General features: G+C 42.1%; 1 protein-coding gene across 2 annotated transcripts in view; it reads left to right on the top strand.

Moving 5' to 3' along the window:
• Positions 1–16771, top strand: part of PAFAH1B1 (platelet activating factor acetylhydrolase 1b regulatory subunit 1) — a 91656-nt gene that overhangs the window by 70954 nt on the left and 3931 nt on the right. For both annotated transcript variants that reach the window (XM_032139304.2, XM_032139305.2), the window contains 5 exons: positions 638–844; positions 8968–9136; positions 11477–11579; positions 12571–12799; positions 15006–15107. In XM_032139304.2, coding sequence (XP_031995195.1) covers positions 638–844; positions 8968–9136; positions 11477–11579; positions 12571–12799; positions 15006–15107 — 810 coding nt within the window. The remainder of the gene's footprint in view (positions 1–637; positions 845–8967; positions 9137–11476; positions 11580–12570; positions 12800–15005; positions 15108–16771) is intronic.

Raw genomic sequence — 16771 nt, 5'->3', positions numbered from 1 at the left:
TTTTTTGTGCTTTATGAAGTATGACCTAGGCATATTATTGCAGATACATGGTAATTCACATATTTGGAGTTGCTGACTGGGTTCAATCTGCATAGTCCTGACTTTGAGGAATTGATACTGAAAGAACTCATTTGTGCACTTGGAAGGAAAGAATACATGGAGCCATTGTGATTGATGCTGGGAAAAGAGCACTAAAGTGTGCTCTTAGACAAGTCATTTTTATTTCTGAGCTTTTCTTTTTATCTGTAAATATAACAAATAATATTCCAGTCCTAAAATGTATACTTCATAGGCAGAGTTAGAATAAGTAAATAACATTGTTATGAGTTCATCATATAAAGCTCTTAGAAAAGTGCTTAGCACATGGTACATGCTCAATAAATATTAGCTTTTATTAATATTATTATTACCATATATAGTGTGGTTTGGAAAGAAATTACTAAGAGTAGCAGCCTTAGAGGGACCAAGGCAAATTCACTGCCCTTCTCTAATTAGTAGAGGACTCTGTCACCAGGTATAAATTGAAGTTTTTCAAGTATCCTACATATATAGTTGCAAAATAAAGGCAGTGTTTTAAAATGTCACATGCTATTTTTGTTGAAATCTATCTGTACGTAACTACATGTTCTTTTTCAAGGTTATGGAATTAGAATCAAAGCTAAATGAAGCAAAAGAAGAATTTACGTCAGGTGGACCTCTTGGTCAGAAACGAGACCCAAAAGAATGGATTCCCCGTCCGCCAGAAAAATATGCATTGAGTGGTCACAGGAGTCCAGTCACTCGAGTCATTTTCCATCCTGTGTTCAGTGTTATGGTCTCTGCTTCAGAGGATGCTACAATTAAGGTAATTTTTTGTTAAAAGCAGACTTAACAGGAGGCTGAGGCAGGAGAATGGCGTGAACCCGGGAGGCGGAGCTTGCAGTGAGCCGAGATTGCGCCACTGCACTCCAGCCTGGGCGACAGAGCCAGACTCCATCTCAAAAAAACAAAACAAAACAAAACAAAAAAAAAACAGACTTAAAGTTAATAGGGTGAAGAAAATTAAAAGATCCTGAAAATGAGGGCCTACGCAGAGGGACAGGAGGTACTCTGAAATGTGTGATTTGGTTCTAAATCTTAAAGACAGAATTGGAATAAAATATCATTGTGGCTACTGAGAGGCATGCTGTCAGGTAAGTTTGATGGTGAATTTGAGAAAGTCGGATGTCAGTAACTGAGTTGATGTCAGTAGATCACCTTGTGCTTGAACAATTTTTGTTCTTGGAGAATGAAAAATGTGTGTCTTACCTTTAATCGGAGGTTATGTGTGAAATACTGGTTGACAGAACTAGTAATTGATAGGGTGAATCTATACTGCAAAAGAATTCAGTAGAGGATTCATTTAAATTGGACTTTCCTTGATGTATTTAAAATTCGCTTTCCAGGAGTATGGAAATATATGAGCTTTTCATTTTATAAATTATGTATTTCATTAAAAAATTTTTTTTCACAGTAAACATATATTACCTTTTAGTGTTGTGCTTTTTTAGTTAGGAAAAGAGTTGTTTTTAAGTTGCCTTTGTTCCAGACTCAATAAAATGACAATTGTATAAACCGCCTACAGAAAGATAAGATAGTTGCAATATAGGTAGATTTAGGTAGGTGCCTCTATCCTAAGGGTTATTTCAAAGTAAGTTACAGATATTAAGTTTCATTTTCATTTACAAAAGTATAACCAATCGGCCGGGCACGATAGTGCATGCCTGTAATCCCAGCACTTTGGGAGGCCGAGGTGGGTGGATCATGAGGTCAGGAGGTCGAGACCATCCTGGCTAACATGGTGAAACCCCATCTCTACTAAAATTACAAAAAAAATTAGCCGGGCGTGGTGGCGGGCGCCTGTAGTCCCAGCTACTTGGGAGGCTGAGGCAGGAGAATGGCGTGAACCCGGGAGGCAGAGCTTGCGGTGAGCCGAGATCACGCCACTGCACTCCAGCCTGGGGGACAGAGCAAGACTCCGTCTCAAAAAAAAAAAAAAAGTATAACCAAGAAAATGTGAATAGATTATATATATGTCATATAGCAGTTCAGCATAAAATGCAGGCATAATTTAAATGTGACTGTACTTAACTAGTTCTTCAAATCAAACATTGTTTTGCAGTGTCTTTATGTGATTTCTTCAGTTTCTAAATCAGTGACTTGCACCCTGTGGGCTGGTGATTTAAGAGTATAGCTGTAGAGTCATTGTAAGGGAGTCTTACGTTCATATGAGCATCATGGATTTCTAGAGGGTAAAATAATTATATGCCTAATACATTAATATACTACATTTTAAAAAATAGGTAGACATGTATTTAAATTATTTTTTTCATGATAGTCTTTCATCATTATGTACTAAAACACTACAGCTGCTCTTGTGAGGTTTGGGATAGAGGCAGGCATTCTTTAATAGGTGGAAAATTGACCGGCTGTGGTGGCTCACACCTGTAATCCCACCACTTTGGGAGGCTGAGGTGGGTGGATCATGAGATCAGTAGTTCAAGACCAGCCTGGCCAAAGGGTGAAACCCCGTCTCTACTAAAAATACAAAAATTAGTCGGGTGTGGTCGTGGGCACCTGTAATCCCAGCTACTCGGGAGGCTGAGGCAGGAGAATTGCATGAAGCCTGGGAGGCGGAGGTTGCAGTGAGCTGAGATCACACCACTGCACTCCAGCCGGGGTGACAGAGCAAGACTCTGTCTCAAAAAAAAAATGGAAAATCTAGGCTTAACTGTTGATTTTACAACAGTATTATAAAAGCGTAAACAGAACTGTAATTGTGCCCTCTTAAAATGTATCTATGAAGTCTGATTTAAAATATTACAAATGGAAGTTTTAGAACTTTTTATGTGTAATCATACCACGTGTCACAGCACCTACTTAGAGTCCACCCTTCAACTTAGTCTTTTTATTTTTATTTTTTTCTGACCACAGGAAACCACCTCATGCCATTTAGTCTTTAAATGTGCACACATGTGGTTGTTTCATTAATGAAAAGTAGTTATATGTGGTTTTGTTAACTTTTGACTAGACTTATTTTAGAAATACTTTTCTTTGTTTCTAATGAATCATCATTTTTAGTAACTTTGAGCTGATCGTCTTATTTATATAGAGAGGCTTTGTAGGGTAATTAGTGGTCAGGGACACTGGCTCTGGGTTCAGATCCTGGCTCTACCACTCAATAGTTAATGTGATGATGGGCAAGTTAACTTCTTGTGGTTTTCTTTCTTGGTTTGTTAAATGAAGATAATTAATAAATACCTGTCTCATAGGGTCTAGGGGAGGATTAAATGATTTAGTACAAGGAAGCTGTTTAAAACAGTTTTTGTTGGCCAGATTCCAGAGAAGCACTCAGTGTCAGCATTGTATCAGCATCAATAACAAGCTGTCCTCTTTTGGACTCTGCTTCCCGAGTAGCTGGGATTACAGGCACCCGCCACCACGCCTGGCTAATGTTTTTATTTTTAGTAGAGACAGGGTTTCACCATCTCGGCCAGGCTGGTCTGGAACTCCTGACCTCATGATCTGCCTGCCTAGGCCTGCCAAAGTGCTGGAATTACAGGCGTGAGCCACCGCACCTGGCCAGCTAAGTTATTTTTAAATGACAACTGTAATAGAATGATTTTCCAAAATATTCAAAGGAGAGCACAAAGTGTTCTGTAATTTTATGACTATCTTGGGCAAAGGGCTTGATATAGTTAAGGCTCAGTTTTCTTATTTGTTGGGCAAAGGGCTTGATACAGTTAAGGCTCGATTTTCTTATTTAAAAATATCTTGGGTGCTGTGTGTCAACGCCTGTAATCCCAGCACTTTGGGAGGCTGAGGTGGGAGGATCACTTGAGTCCAAGAGTTCGAGACCAGCCTGGCCAACAAAGTGAGCCTCGTCTCTAATAAATAAATAAATATTATATTCTGCAGTGTAAAAATAATGCATATGTAATGAATATAACAGAACAATGCCTGGCAGATAGATGGTAAGGGCTCAATAAACTGTTGCTAATATTACAGTTATTAATAACAATAAATTGTCTTATATTAAATAATAATGTCTTACATGCCTTTGATGAATAAAGCTGGTTTCTTTTTTTTTTTTTTGAGACGTAGTCTCGCTCTGTTGCCCAGGCTGGAGTGCAGTGGCGCGATCTCAGCTCACCATAAGCTCCGCCTCCCAGGTTCATGCCATTCTCCTGCCTCAGCCTCCCAAGTAGCTGGGACTACAGACACCCACCACCACGCCCGGCTAATGTTTTGTATTTTTAGTAGAGACGGGGTTTCACCGTGTTAGCCAGGATGGTCTTGATCTCCTGACCTCGTGATATGCCCTCCTTGGCCTCCCAAAGTTCTGGGATTACAGGCGTGAGCCACCATGCCTGGCCCAAACTGGTTTCTTTTAAAAACATTCAGTTGTCATCAACATTTGAACAATAATTTATGAAAAAATTATAGAGGGATGTATATTTAGACCAGTTCATGACAGTATTTTTAATTACATTATTTAAATTTTTAGAGTGATTTTTCTGATTGTCATTTAGAACTAATTTTTTTTTTGAGATGCTCTGTTGCCCAGGCTGGAGTGCAGTGGTGCGATCTTGGCTCACTGCAACCTCTGCATCCTGGGTTTAAGCAATTCTCTTGCCTTAGCCTTCTGAGTAGCTGCGACTACGGACGTGAGCCACCAAACCTGGCTAATTTTTTTGTATTTTTAGTAGACACGGGGTTTTGCCTTGTTGGCCTGGCAGCCTGATTTTGAACTCCTGACCTCAAGCGATCCACCCACCTTGGCCTCCCATAGTGCTGGGATTACAGGTGTCAGCCACTGCACCCAGCTAGAACTAATTTTAACATGAAGAAAGAAGAGGTGAGGTGACAGGATCGCTTGAGCCTGGGAGGTCAAGGCTGCAGTGAGCTATGATCACGCCACTACACTCAAGCCAGGGCAACAAAGCAAGACCCTATCTCTAAAAGATAAATAAATAAACTGCAAACAAAACTGGCAAGTATGTTCAACTAATAAGCAAATGAAAGATTGCCAACTTTTTTTTGTATGAAACAAGGTCTCATTCTGTTGCCTTGGCTGGAGTACAGTGGCACAGTCATGGCTCATTCACTGCAGCCTTGACCTCCCCAGACTCAAGCTATCCTCCCACCACAGCCTCTTCAGTAGATGGGGCTATAGGCATGTGCCACTATGCCCAGCTAATTTTTTATTTTTTGTAGAGAGGGGTCTTGCCATGTTGCCCAGGTATCAAACTCCTGAGCTCAAGCAGTTCTCCTGCCCTTGTTTCCCAAAGTGCTGGGGTTACAGGTGTGAGCCACCGAGCCCGGCTGGATTACCAACTTTAATATATAACATGAAGAATTCAAACAAATGTGAAAAGCACTAACATCTCAGAAAAATGGACATAGTCCAGGAGCAGACAATTCACAAAAAAAGGTAGTAAGAGGCCAGGCGCGGTGGCTTAACGCCTGTAATCCCAGCACTTTGGGAGGCCGAGGCGGGTGGATTGCCTGAGCTCAGGAGTTCAAGACCAGCCTGAGCAACACGGTGAAAGCCCATCTCTACTAAAATACAAAAAAATTAGCTGGGCATGGCAGCATACACCTGTAGTCCCAGCTACTTGGAAGGCTGAGGCAGGAAATTCGCTTGAACCCAGGAGGCAGAGGTTGCAGTGAGCCGAGATCACTCCACTGCACTCCAGCCTGGGCGACAGAGTGAGACTCTGTCTCAAAAAAAAAAAGGTAGTAACAACTAACCAAATAGTAACGACAGTTTGGCCTTACTACTAACAGCAGAAGAAATAAACACTAAAATTATGGGCCAGGTGTGGTAGCTCATGCCTATAGTCCTAGGACTTTGGGAGGCCAAGGTGGGAGGACTGCTTGAGCTCAGGAGTTAGAGACCAGCCTGGGCAACATAGCAGGACCTCGTCTCTACTTAAAATTAGCCGGGTGTGGTGGTGCATGCCTGTAGTCCTAGCTACTCGGGAGGCTGAGGTGGGAGGATCACATGAGCCTGGGAGTTGGAGGCTGCAGTGAGCTACGATTGAGCCAGTGTACTCCAGCCTGGGCGACACAGTGAGACCCTGTCTTAAAAACAAAAAAATTGCACTGGGTGCGGTGGCTCATGCCTGTAATCCCAGCACTTTGGGAGGCCGAGGCGGGTGGATCACGAGGTCAGGAGATTGAGACCATCCTGGCTAACACGGTGAAACCCCGTCTCTACTAAAAAATACAAAAAATTAGCCGGGAGTGATGGCAGGCTCCTGTAGTCCCAGCTACTCCGGAGGCTGAGGCAGGAGAATGGTGTGAACCCAGGAGGCGGAGCTTGCAGTGAGCCAAGATTGCGCCACTGCACTCCAGCCTCCGCGACAGAGTGAGACACACATACATATATATGTGTGTCAAATTGTCAAGATATTTTACCTATTAAATAAGAATTCCCAGTGATGATAAGAGTTTGATAAAGTAGTCATTCTCATTACATTTGATACAGTCTTATGGGATATCAATTTAACAGAGTATATGAAGGCTTTAAAAGTTTATACTTTTTGACCCACTAATTGTTTTTCCCCATTACTGTCTGACCTACGTATTATGAAATGAGGACAGAATTTTTTTATATTCAAAAATGTTCACTATAATGTTTTCTATAATAGTGATTTAGCCATCAATAAGAATTTTCTTTTTTTTTTTTTGAGACGGAGTTTCACTCTTGTTACCCAGGCTGGAGTGCAGTGGTAGGATCTTGACTCACTGCAGCCTCCGTCTCCCAGGTTCCAGCGATGCTCCTGCCTCAGCCTCCCGAGTAGCTTGGATTACAGGTGCCCGCCACGACACCCAGCTAATTTTTTGTATTTTTAGTAGAGACGGGGTTTTACCATGTTGGCCAGGATGGTCTTGATCTCCTGACCTCAGGTGATCTGCCCGTCTCGGCCTTCCAAAGTGCTGGAATTACAGGCATGAGCCACCACGTCCAGCCAAGAATTCTTTTAAAAGTAATATTTCCTGAGTTTTTAATGGCACAGAAAAATATTTGTGATAAGGAGCAGGAAGAGGGATAGGCACAGTGGCTCACACCTGTAATCCCAGTGACTCAGAAAGCCAAGACAGGAGGATCGATTTGAGGCCAGGAGCTCTAGATCAGCCTGGGCAACATAGCCAGGCCCCGTTTCTACAAAAAAAGAAAAGATTACCTGGGTGTGGTGGTGTGCACCTGTAGTCCTCCTTCCTCTCGAGGCTGAGATGAAAGCAACACTGAAGCCCAGAATTCGAGGTTGCTGTGAGCTGTGATCACACCACTCTACTCCACCATGGGCCACAGAGGGAGACCCTGTCAATTAAAATAAGAGAAAGAGAAGAAAGAAAATAGGGCCAGGTGCGGTGGCTCACACCTTTAATCCCAGTACTTGGGAGCCTGAGGCGGGCGGATCATGAGGTCAGGAGATCAAGACCATCCTGGCCAACATGGTGAAACCCCATCTATACTGAAAATACAAACATCAGCCAGATGTGGCTGCACACACCTGTAGTCCCAGCTACTCAGGAGGCTGAGGCGGGAAAATTGCTTGAACCCAGGAGGTAGAGGTTGCAGTGAGCTGACATTGCGCCACTGCACCCCAGCCTGGGCGACAGAGCGAGACTCCATCTCAAAAAAAAAAAAAGAAAGAAAGAAAATGGAAGAGTTCGAGATAAGCCTGGGCAACATACTGAGACCCCATCTCTACAAAACATCAAAAAGCCAGGCGTGATGGTGCACACCTGTGTAGTCCCAGCTACTCAACAGACTAAGACAGGAAGATCTCTTCAGCCCAGGAGTATGAGGCTACAGTGATCTCTGATCACACCACTGCACTCCACAATTATCTTTTTAAAATGTGACTGTTCTTTTTCTTTCTTTCTTTCTTTTTTTTTTTTTTTTGAGACAGTCTTGCTCTGTTGCCCAGGCTGGAGTGCTGTGATGCAATCTCAGCTCACTGCATCCTCCGCCGCCCGGGCTCAAGTGATTCTCCCACCTCAGCCTTCCATCCCGATTAGCTGGGACCACAGGCACACACCACCCCACCTGGCTAAGTTTTGTATTTTTAGTAGAGACGGGGGTTTCACCATGTTGGCCAGGATCATCTGTAGGCTCACTGCAACCTCTGCCTCCCCTGTTCACGCCATTCTGCCTCAGCCTGCCGAGTAGCCGGGAGTACAGGCACCCGCCACTATGCCCGGCTAATTTTTTGTGTTTTTTAGTAGAGACAGGGTTTCACCATGTTAGCCAGGATAATCTCGAACTGACCTCGTGGTCCGTCCGCCTTGGCTTTCCAAAGTGCTGGGATTACAGGCGTGAGCCACCGCACCCAGCCATATTTCATTTTTTAACTCAAAATGACATATGCTTTTGTTCATTTGCTAGTTGTGAACAGTTTACATCTTTTGAAATCTTTCCTTGGCCCTTTAGATGTCTGAGTTCTGCTGGTCTAGTAGGATCGAGTATTCATCCATTGTTCTTCAGATATTCTACATACAAATGCTTGCTATAGCCCCTTGAAGCTCCTTCCCTTCCCCTTCCCCTTTGTTTCTCTTTCCTTTCCATCTCTTTCTCTTTCTTTCCTCTTTTTTCTTCCCCTTAAGTTTCCTTATTTACATGTCATTCTTGCTCTGAGACGGGGAGCGGACTGTGTCTTGTGACTTTGTATACCTTATCACTGTTACAGTTGGTTATGTGATAGAAACCTTATAAATGTGGTACTAGAGATAGATTTTAATAATTGCAACATTAGTTTTCCCTGTAGAAAAAGAGACCAATTTATACATGAGATACAGTATTTCTAAAATAGTTACTCTTTGTTACTTGTTCGGTTAATTACTCAATAAGGTGCCAGACTGGCCTGCTGAGTGCAAATGTGAAACAAGAAAGGAGTGATGGAGTTGGTGTTAACCAATTTTCTGTTCACTTGACAGGTGTGGGATTATGAGACTGGAGATTTTGAACGAACTCTTAAAGGACATACAGACTCTGTACAGGACATTTCATTCGACCACAGCGGCAAGCTTCTGGCTTCCTGTTCTGCAGATATGACCATTAAACTATGGGATTTTCAGGGCTTTGAATGCATCAGAACCATGCACGGTAAGGGGTAGAGGATAGTGCTTTAATAGTAATTTCTATCATGATACTTCAGAATGAATATTGTTTCTAACAGTGTGCAGGATTCCTTTATTCACCTCTGAACTGTCAGTATTGGTGGACTAGCATACCACGTAGATAGTCCAGGGAAAAGCCACAGTAGTTGAGAGTGAGTTCCGTTATGAAGTTTTAAGTATCTTTTAGTACTTTACGTAAAATATTTGTATGAGTATTTTTTGGTAAGAAAAACTGCCAGGTCATTTATCTGTATTTGAGTTAAAAATGGTTTTGTTGGTGTTTTAATTTTTCTTAGTTGGGAAACTGAAGTCCAGAGAGAGTAGGTCGAGTGAAAACGAGCCCAGATTCTCTTGCTCACTTAAATGAAATGAGCGCACATGTCCCATGCCCTCATTCATTGTTATTTCCCCGGTCTTGTTGTGGGAACTGTTTTCTGAGGCAGTATGTTTTGTGGAAAGAGAGTATATTTGCTTTGGAGTCAGATACCTGGGTTCAAATTCCTACTTGTCTACTTACGGTATTAGAAAATTTAAACCTCTTTCATCTGCAGAACAGAGATAATAATACCAGAGTCATAGAGTTGTCATGAGGATAAAATGAAGTCATAGGATAAATCATCTTGGTGTAGTCTAACCTGCCACATAGGAGATGCTCATTACATAGGGATTTTTGTTGTTTCTTTATACATGATGACATTTGAATGTTGAGAGTTTGTACAAGGAGCACATACAGATTATCCATGATGTTAACACATGAGTAAACTATGTGTTTACCTAGAGGGCATAATTTGAAGGTTGTGTTTTCCCCACCCCCTGCCCCAAATTCAATGCATTGGGGAAGTTTACAATTACAGGAATTCCACGCATGAACACTGTTTTTTGTTTTTTTGTTTTGTTTTGTTTTGTTTTGTTTTTGACACAGTGTCTCACTCTGTCACCCAGGCTGGAGTGCAGTGGCGCGATCTTGGCTCACTGCAACCTCCGCCTCCCAGGTTTAAGTGATTCTCCTGCCTCAGCCTCCTGAGTATCTGGGATTATAGGCACGCGCCACCATGCCCGTCTAATTTTTGTATTTTTAGTAGAGATGGGGTTTCACCATGTTGGTCAAGCTGGTCTCGAACTCCTGACCTCAGCCTCCCAAAGTGCTGGAATTATAGGCGTGAGCCACGTAAGGTCTATCATTTATTTTTCTTTAAGTTGTCTATATCTTATAGCTCTAACTTTAAAAAGAGTTCTTTCTAATGCATTTTTTTTAACCCCCAACACCCCCCCTTTTTTTGGGGGGGGGGGAGATGGCCTCTTGCTTTGTCACCCAAGCTGGAGTACAGTGGCACAATCTTGGCTCACTGCAACCTCCACCTCCCAGGTTCAAATGATTCTCCCACCTCAGACTCCAAAGTAGCTGGCAATACAGGCAAGCACCACCACACCCGGCTAATTTTTTTTATTTTTAGTAGAAACAGGGTTTAACCATATTGGCCAGGCTGGTCTTGAACTCCTGACCTCAGGTGATCCACCCGCCTCGGCCTCCCAAAGTGCTGGGATTACAGGTGTAAACCACTGCACCTGGCCCACCATTTTAAACAGAGAACCAATTCCCCATTTTTCGTATCCATTCGCTTTATCTTTTTTATATCTTAGAATATCAACCTAGAACTAGGCACAGTGGCTCACACCTATAATCTCAGCACTTTTGGAGGCCAAGGCAGGAGGGATTGCTTGAGGACAGGAGTTCGAGACCAGTGTGGGCAAAATATGGAGACCTTGTCTCTACAAAAAATAAAATAGTTGTGGGTGTGGTGGTACCAGGTGTGGTGGTACACACCTGTGTAGTTCTAGCTACTCGACAGGCTGAGGCGGGAAGAGCTCTTGAGCCCAGGAGTTCAAGGCTACAGTGAGGTATGATTGCACCACTGCACTTTAGCCTGGGTAACAGAGCAAGTCCTTGCCTCACAAAAAAAAAAAAAAAAAAAAAAAAAAAAAAATTGTTTTCCTAGCGTTCATATGTAAACATTCAGACTCACTGAGGTAAGTATATGAATATATTCAAATATTGATAATCGTGATGCCTTTTGTTTTTAAACCATTTGTACAGGTTGAAATTTAATCCTAAATGGAGTTGACTATTTCCTTGTGGATTGTTTTTACTGATTTTTTTAACTTTATCGTGTAAATCCAGGTTTCTTATCCAATTTGTATAAAATCCAGTATATTTAGAACTTGCTTTGACATAGTGAAACCCCATGGTAAAATCCCATGGTCAATTGATGTTTCATTGCTCTTGGTGGTATATTACTTCATAATATATTGCTGTTATGTGTTTTAGGCCATGACCACAATGTTTCTTCAGTAGCCATCATGCCCAATGGAGATCATATAGTGTCTGCCTCAAGGGATAAAACTATAAAAATGTGGGAAGTGCAAACTGGGTAAGTAAGTTTAGTTGAAAAGGCATCAGCAGCCAGGTGCAGTGGCTCACGCCTGTCATCCCAGCGCTTTGGGAGGCCAAGGCGGGCAGATCACCTGGTCAGGAATTGAAGACCAGCCTGGCCAACATGATGAAACCCCGTCTCTACTAAAAATACAAAAATTAGCCGGGTGTGGTGGTGCACACCTGTACTCCCAGCTACTCGGGAGGCTGAGGCAGGAGAATCACTTGAACCCGGGAGGCGGAGGTTGCAGTGAGCCGAGATCTTGCCATTGCACTCCAGCCTGGGCAACAAGAGTGAGACTCCGTCTCAAAAAAAAGAAAAGGCATCAGCTTAAAGACACATTTATAAAAAACAAAACAAAATTGTGTTCTGATGTTACAGTCATTTCGACTTTAACCCAGAATAATCATTATGACAGTCATATTAAATATACTTTAAAATTAAGTTTGGTCTGTACATGTCTCCCAAAAAGGAGCACAGAGACATTGTAAGGAGAGACGCTATGTCCTTGAGAAGCATTTCTGTGTAATGGCTTATTTCCTCTGTGGTCGTCTTTTAGGTGATCTCTCTGTGGGTTTAAATTAAAGGGTAAATAATCTTTGTGCTGGTATACCTCTGTTAGGCTGAATTTGGTTGTGCGTAGAATTACTGATTTTTGTAATACAAAGTTACTAGTTTTACTCAGATTAGTAGAGCATAGCTTTTTTCCAATATGGCTAGAAATATTTTTCAGTGTGCATTTAGTTTTGAAAGATTTTATTTCTTACACATATTTTATCTTCTAGATGTTGATTTTATTAGCTCCTTAATGATACGTCTGTTAGCTTATTGTTCCCACTTTAATTAACCAGGATTGTACATTTTTTCTGTCGACTTGCATCTCTAACTTGGTACCATTCTCTTCATCCCAGTACATATGTTTGTATCACTTCTGGGAAGTGTCCTGATGATTGTCATTCACAATGTAAGTTATTATTTATTTTGACAGCTACTGTGTGAAGACATTCACAGGACACAGAGAATGGGTACGTATGGTACGACCAAATCAAGATGGCACTCTGATAGCCAGCTGTTCCAATGACCAGACTGTGCGTGTATGGGTCGTAGCAACAAAGGAATGCAAGGCTGAGCTCCGAGAGCACGAGCATGTGGTAGAATGCATTTCCTGGGCTCCAGAAAGCTCCTATTCCTCCATCTCTGAAGCAACAGGATCTGAGGTACTGTAGATACAAACTTGTCTTCATGGTTTTATTTTATCTTAAATCCTTAGATAACTTTGCTAATTCCCAGTTTCAGGGCTGTTAATGCATTTAAAAATCTGCATCCCACAATTCTGAATCCTGAAATTCTCTACTCTTCACAGCTTGCAGATGTGTTTACATTATTTAACCAGTGATTATTATTGCTGTCAGCCTATCCTTGATTTGATATGTGATGGGTATTCTCCTAAAGAATTAAAATTTATCAGAAAAACCATTGTTACGAGATCATCTCAATGTAAAACCAAACTTGAGGGAGAGGTTAAAGTTTTCTGTCAGAAAAATAGCCTTCATTAATGAACATAATCATTTTATTTATAAATTTATGGTAAAATGCAGTTCAGTATTTATTTTTTAAAATTAATCCCAGATGTGATAGTATAAATGTTTCTTTAAATGAAGACTATTTCACATGGCGGCCTCTGAGGTTCTTGATCATTTAAAAGTACTAGCTGAGCCTGGAGCTTTAACACATTTCTTTGTGATCGTTATGATTTTGGTCTTTATTATTAATACGTTAAAAATTACAAGGTACAGTGGCACATGGCTATAATCTACTATAGCTACTCAGGAGGCTGAGGCAAGAGGATCACTTGTGTCCAGAAGTTAAAGTTCAGCCTGGGACAACATAGCAAGATCCCTGTTTCTAATAAATGAATGAAAATGAATGGTCTAAAAGTTCTGTTTGTTTTTGAGACAGTCTCACTCTGTTGCCCAGGCTGGGGTACAGTAGCGTGATCTTGGCTCACTGCAACCTCCGCCTCCCAGGTTCAGGCGATTCTCCTGCCTCAGCCTCCTGAGTAGCTGGGACCACGGATGGATGTACCACCCTGCCAGCTAATTTTTATATTTTTAGTAGAAACAAGGTGTTGCCATGTTGACCAGGCTGCTCTCAAACTTGTGACCTCAAGTGATCTGACCACCTCAACTTCCCAACTGGGATTACAGGCATGAGCCACTGTGCGTGGCCTCACATTGATTTTGATAGAGGCATTCCTATCATGTATTTTTAAAACTACATTTCAATAAACAAAGGAAGCAGTTTCCTCTCCCCCTACCCCCATCCCCAATGAATCTTCTCTTGTGAGTTCTCTTTATTTTGATTGCATTTTGAGATTCTGTTTACTGCCCTCTGGTGGTGGTTACATGCTGTATCTCATAAATTTGATTCTGGTGCATCGCACCTCCAGAGGTACGGTGGCTCACGCTTGTTATCCCAGCACTTTGGGAAGTCAAGGCAGGAGGATCACTTGAGCCCAGGAGTTTGAGCAACATAGCGAGACCCCTGTCTCTACAGAAAACTTTTTTTTTTTTTTAACTCACCACTATACTAATGAGGGAAAAATTTTTCAAAAACTTAGCTAGGTGTGGTGGTGCACTCCTGTAGTCCCAGCCACTAGGGAGACTGAGGCAGAAAGATCGCTTGATCCCGGGAGTTCAAAGCTGCAATGAGCTATGATTGTTCCACTGCACTCCAGCTTGGGTGACAGAATGAGACCCTGTCTTGAAATAAACGAATATTCCCTAACCCAGATAAAAAAAATAAATAAATAAATTTGATTTTGGTTGGATTTGTAAAAGCTAAATTAAATAGTGATTACAGAAATCTTGAAAAGTAAATTTATTATCTGTTGGTTTTATGAAAACTGAGTCCTAACCTAAATAGAGACTTTCTGTTCTTACATTATCTGGGTCCTTCCTGTATAGCATAGGTATGGTGTGAAAGACTTGTGTATTTCAACAGATAAAAACAAATTGGGCCGGGCGCAGTGGCTCACGCCTGTAATTCCAGCACTTTGGGAGGCCGAGGTGGGCTGATCACCTGAGGTTAGGAGTTCGAGACCAGCCTGTCCAACATGGCAAAACCCCGTCTCTACTAAAAATACAAAAATTAGCCACGTGTGGTGGCGCGTGCCTGTAATCACACCTACTTGGGAGGCTGAGGCAAGAGATTCACTTGAACCCGGGAGGCGGAGGTTGCAGTGAGCCAAGGTCGCACCAGTGCACTCCAGCCTGGGCGACAGAGCAAGATTCCGTCTGAAAACAAACAAAAAACCAAAATGCAACAAAATTGGAAATATAGATCATTATTAGATAGAAGCCATTTAAAGTCCGCACCTAACTTCTTGTGTGGGTAACTTAATTTTTATTATGTTTTCTGTAGACTAAAAAAAGTGGTAAACCTGGGCCATTCTTGCTATCTGGATCCAGAGACAAGACTATTAAGATGTGGGATGTCAGTACTGGCATGTGCCTTATGACCCTCGTAAGTTTGCGTAATCTTACCGTTTCTTTTGCATCTTCACTATTTATACCTTTTTGGATTAGTGCTTTATGATATCGTATTAAAATAATCTGAATTGTTCTGGGCTTTAAAATAGCTTCTTTATAGTTTTCCTTTAGCTTTTGTTGTTGTTATAGTGATGTGAAAGTTATTTCTCTAGAATGCAGGTTCTATAAAGAATCTGTAGAGCCAGTCGGTGTTTGAGGGGGAGATGCTACTAGCTCACTGTATCTTTAAAAATTGTGTAATATCTCGGTCGGGCACGGTGGCTCACGCCTGTAATCCCAGCACTTTGGGAGGCCGAGGCGGGTGGATCACGAGGTCAGGAGATCAAGCTAACACGGTGAAATCCCTTCTCTACTAAAAAATACAAAAAATTAGCTGGGCGTGGTGGCGGGCGCCTGTAGTCCCAGCTACTCGGGAGGCTGAGGCAGGAGAATGGCGTGAACCCGGGAGGTGGAGCTTGCAGTGAGCCAAGATCGTGCCACTGCACTCCAGCCTGGGCGACAGAGCGAGACTCCGTCTCAAAAAAAAAAATAAATGTGTAATATCTCTTATGAGAAAAAGCAGCATTCTTAGAGACCTGTTCACTGTTGAAGATGTTTGTTTCTCTGTTTCACGTTATTTATATGAATCCTTTTAACTGTTATACCTCCTTGCTCACATGATCTAGTTTATTTGGCTTATTTAGGAGCATCTGTATTTCCATAGAAAGATATGTCAATACTAGTAAGGGATTGTGGACATTCCTATGTGCCTAAAGGAGTTCCAAGGAGATCTGTGGATGTTCATTTAGTAGTAGTTTTTATAATTTGGCTTCCACGTTTGTTTAGAGATTTTTTAGGTTCTAATGATACCTTGAAGTGATTGTCTCTCTGTAGGATATGACAGACACATGTGGAAGCATCTTCAAGAACTGATTAGAAAATGAAACTCTAGGCCGGGCTTGGTGGCTCACACCTGTAATCCCAGCACTTTGGGAGGCCGAGGCGGGCGAATCACGAGGTCAGGAGATCGAGACCATCCTGGCTAACATGGTGAAACCCCGTCTCTACTAAAAATACAAAAAATTAACCAGGCATCCTGGTGGGTGCCTGTAGTCCCAGCTACTCGGGAGGCTGAGGCAGGAGAATGGCATGAACCCGGGAGGCGGAGCTTGCAGTGACCGGAGATGGCACCACTGCATTCCAGCCTGGGCGACAGTGAGACTCTGCCTCAAAAAATAAATAAATAAATTAATTAATTAATTAATTAATTAATTAATTAAAATGAAACTCTCCTCCAGTAGTATTCTGAGCTGAGTTCAGCTATACCATGTTGCTGTTAAGAAAACATGATATATAATTAAAATAAAGCAGGCCAGGCGCAGTGGCTCACTCCTGCAATCCCAGCACTTTTGGAGGCTGAGGCAGGTGGATCGCCTGAGGTCAGGAATTCGAGACCAGCCTGACCAACATGGAGGAACCCCGTCTCTACTAAAAACACAAAATTAGCCAGGCATGGTGGCACACTTGGGAAGGCTGAGGCAGGCGAATTGCTTTAACCTGGGAGGCAGAGGTTGCGGTGAGCCAAGATCACGCCATTGTACTCCAGCCTGGGCAACAAGAGTGAAACCATCTCAAAAAAAAAAAAAAAAAAAAAAAAAA

Source organism: Hylobates moloch, unplaced genomic scaffold (genome assembly GCF_009828535.3).
Source record: "Hylobates moloch isolate HMO894 unplaced genomic scaffold, HMol_V3 SCAFFOLD_19, whole genome shotgun sequence".
NCBI lineage: Eukaryota > Metazoa > Chordata > Mammalia > Primates > Hylobatidae > Hylobates > Hylobates moloch.
Note: the sequence above shows the minus strand (reverse complement) of the source record. Positions and strands in the feature narration are given on the sequence as shown.